This window comes from Eimeria mitis, genomic scaffold (genome assembly GCF_000499745.2).
Source record: "Eimeria mitis Houghton genomic scaffold, Emh_scaff5688, whole genome shotgun sequence".
NCBI classification, from domain to species: domain Eukaryota; phylum Apicomplexa; class Conoidasida; order Eucoccidiorida; family Eimeriidae; genus Eimeria; species Eimeria mitis.
Window position 1 is genome coordinate 731 of NW_013573940.1, and position 1,869 is coordinate 2,599.

Below are 1,869 nucleotides of genomic sequence, written 5' to 3' on the forward strand. Positions count from 1 at the left end.
GCATTTGTAGTGCGAGCTGCAAGGTTTTGGGGTTTGTGAATTTGTTGCATTGAGCGGGCAGTTGGGGGTGCTTCCTTGCTGCTGCAGCGGACTCAGTTGTCTGTACATCTGTTCTTCTTCGCGGTGTGCATGGTTTCTTCCAAGAAGCGCAGCTGACCCCAAGCCGCATCTCTCCTCCCTGCTGCTGCTGCTGCTGCTGGCGATGCAGCTGCGCGTCTGTCTGTAATCTGCAGGTTGCCCTGCTGACCAGCTGAGGTTGAGGGTGTGCAGTGTGTTCGACTCCTGCTGCCTCATCCTCAGCAGACGTTCTGCACCGCCGTCTTGGCTTAAACAGGTTGGCTGTGAGCAGTGAGACATACAGGGGCTAGCAGCAGGGAGCGAGGCACATATACCCCTTCTACTACAACCCACTTCCTGACAAGAGGCAGAAAGATCCGTCTTTGCATTTGAATGCAGCTCTGCTTGCATCTGTGACGGTTCATGGAGACTGCTTAAACGCAGAGGAAGAGTGGGTGTTGTAGTCTGCTCCTGGTTGTACACAGAAGCTACGTTGCTCTCCCCAAGAGGCTCCCGAGAGCCCCCACCAGGCTCCTGTGCAGCACTGAGTTCGGGTGGGGGTTGAATGAGTTCTGCAATGCGATGCACAGGAAAGAAATGTATTATAAAAGTTACATTTTATATTTCGTCCTGTAGTTCAAGTAAAAAATTTCTGTGAAGGTTCTAGGGATGTGTTTACCTTCATAAAACGTTATAAAACGTTATTATCATATGAATGTGTATTGTTCTAAAAACATATTTCTCCCCCCATTGCATGTATGCATGAACACGACTGTGGCAGCAAATAATGATAGGAAAAAATATATACACTTCCTTTATTACATCTGATTATATATATTATATTAAAAGAAACAGGAAATTGATATATACCTGTTGTGCACATTTCGCCGATAGGTGAATGGCTGTTCGTCTTCTGCGGTGACAGCTTCTGAAACTGATCTGAAACAGCACAGCAGCAGGCATGTGGTGTGTACGAGTTTAGGTATTTGTGTTTGTGTCTTTTTCTTCGTACTGACGAGCAGAAAAGAAAGATACAGCAGGCGACTTCAGGCTGGAGCTCAACAGCCAGCATCAACGGATAGGCAGACAAATATGCAAGGAGGAGTAGTAGACTTGCATTCGTCAATTGAACACAATTCATCGCTTTCCGTCTTAGTGCCTTCAATTGCTTGAGTCGAGCAGAGCTGATCCGTCACCTGCAAGGCGCGCAGCAGCATTTTTTAATGTTTTGGGGTTTACAGTTTTGTGGGTTATGGGTTAGGCGCTATGGGGAAAGCGACTGAAGGCGGGGGGCTTGGGGTCACCTGTTTAGGGTTTTGGGTGTATGCTCCTACCTGTTCCGTGGCGTCTTCCTTTGGATCTATCTCTGAAAAATTCTTGAGGGGTTCCTCCAGAAGTGGTTCTTCTCTGGGCGATTGCGCATGCGTTTTGTCTGTTGCCTTCATGTTATCCTCAAGATGATGGGGATAAACAAGCCGAAGCAGAAAGGCCTTTTCCTCTCTTTCCGTTCGCAGATCCGCATAGGCGGCATCTAGTGCCTGACGTACATACCTCAAAAAGCAGGAACTAGTTTCAGTTCGTAGGAAATTCGTTTGTTCGCCTGCAGTGTCAGCTTCTTCCTCTTTGTATCCTTCTGCTGATGAAATGATGCAAACTAAGCCGTAACTCTACATGCACCTACGAGGGCTGTGCGCGCTGCCTTCGCCTCAAAGTGAGCCTTTGATTTGCGCAGAACCTCAAGGCGTTGCGCGAGCTTCAACAGCTCTTGCTGCTGCTTCTCACTTTGCTGTTGCACCTGCATGTGTTGCTGCT

General features: G+C 48.1%; 1 protein-coding gene across 1 annotated transcript in view; it reads right to left on the reverse strand.

Annotated features, from left to right (window-relative positions):
- Positions 1-1,115: 1,115 nt before the first annotated feature.
- EMH_0083590 (uncharacterized protein) overlaps positions 1,116-1,869 on the reverse strand; it is a gene marked incomplete at both ends in the record, with an annotated part of 1,184 nt that continues 430 nt past the window's right edge. The window contains 2 exons of the mRNA XM_013500655.1: positions 1,116-1,253; positions 1,392-1,690. Coding sequence (XP_013356109.1) covers positions 1,116-1,253; positions 1,392-1,690 — 437 coding nt within the window. The remainder of the gene's footprint in view (positions 1,254-1,391; positions 1,691-1,869) is intronic.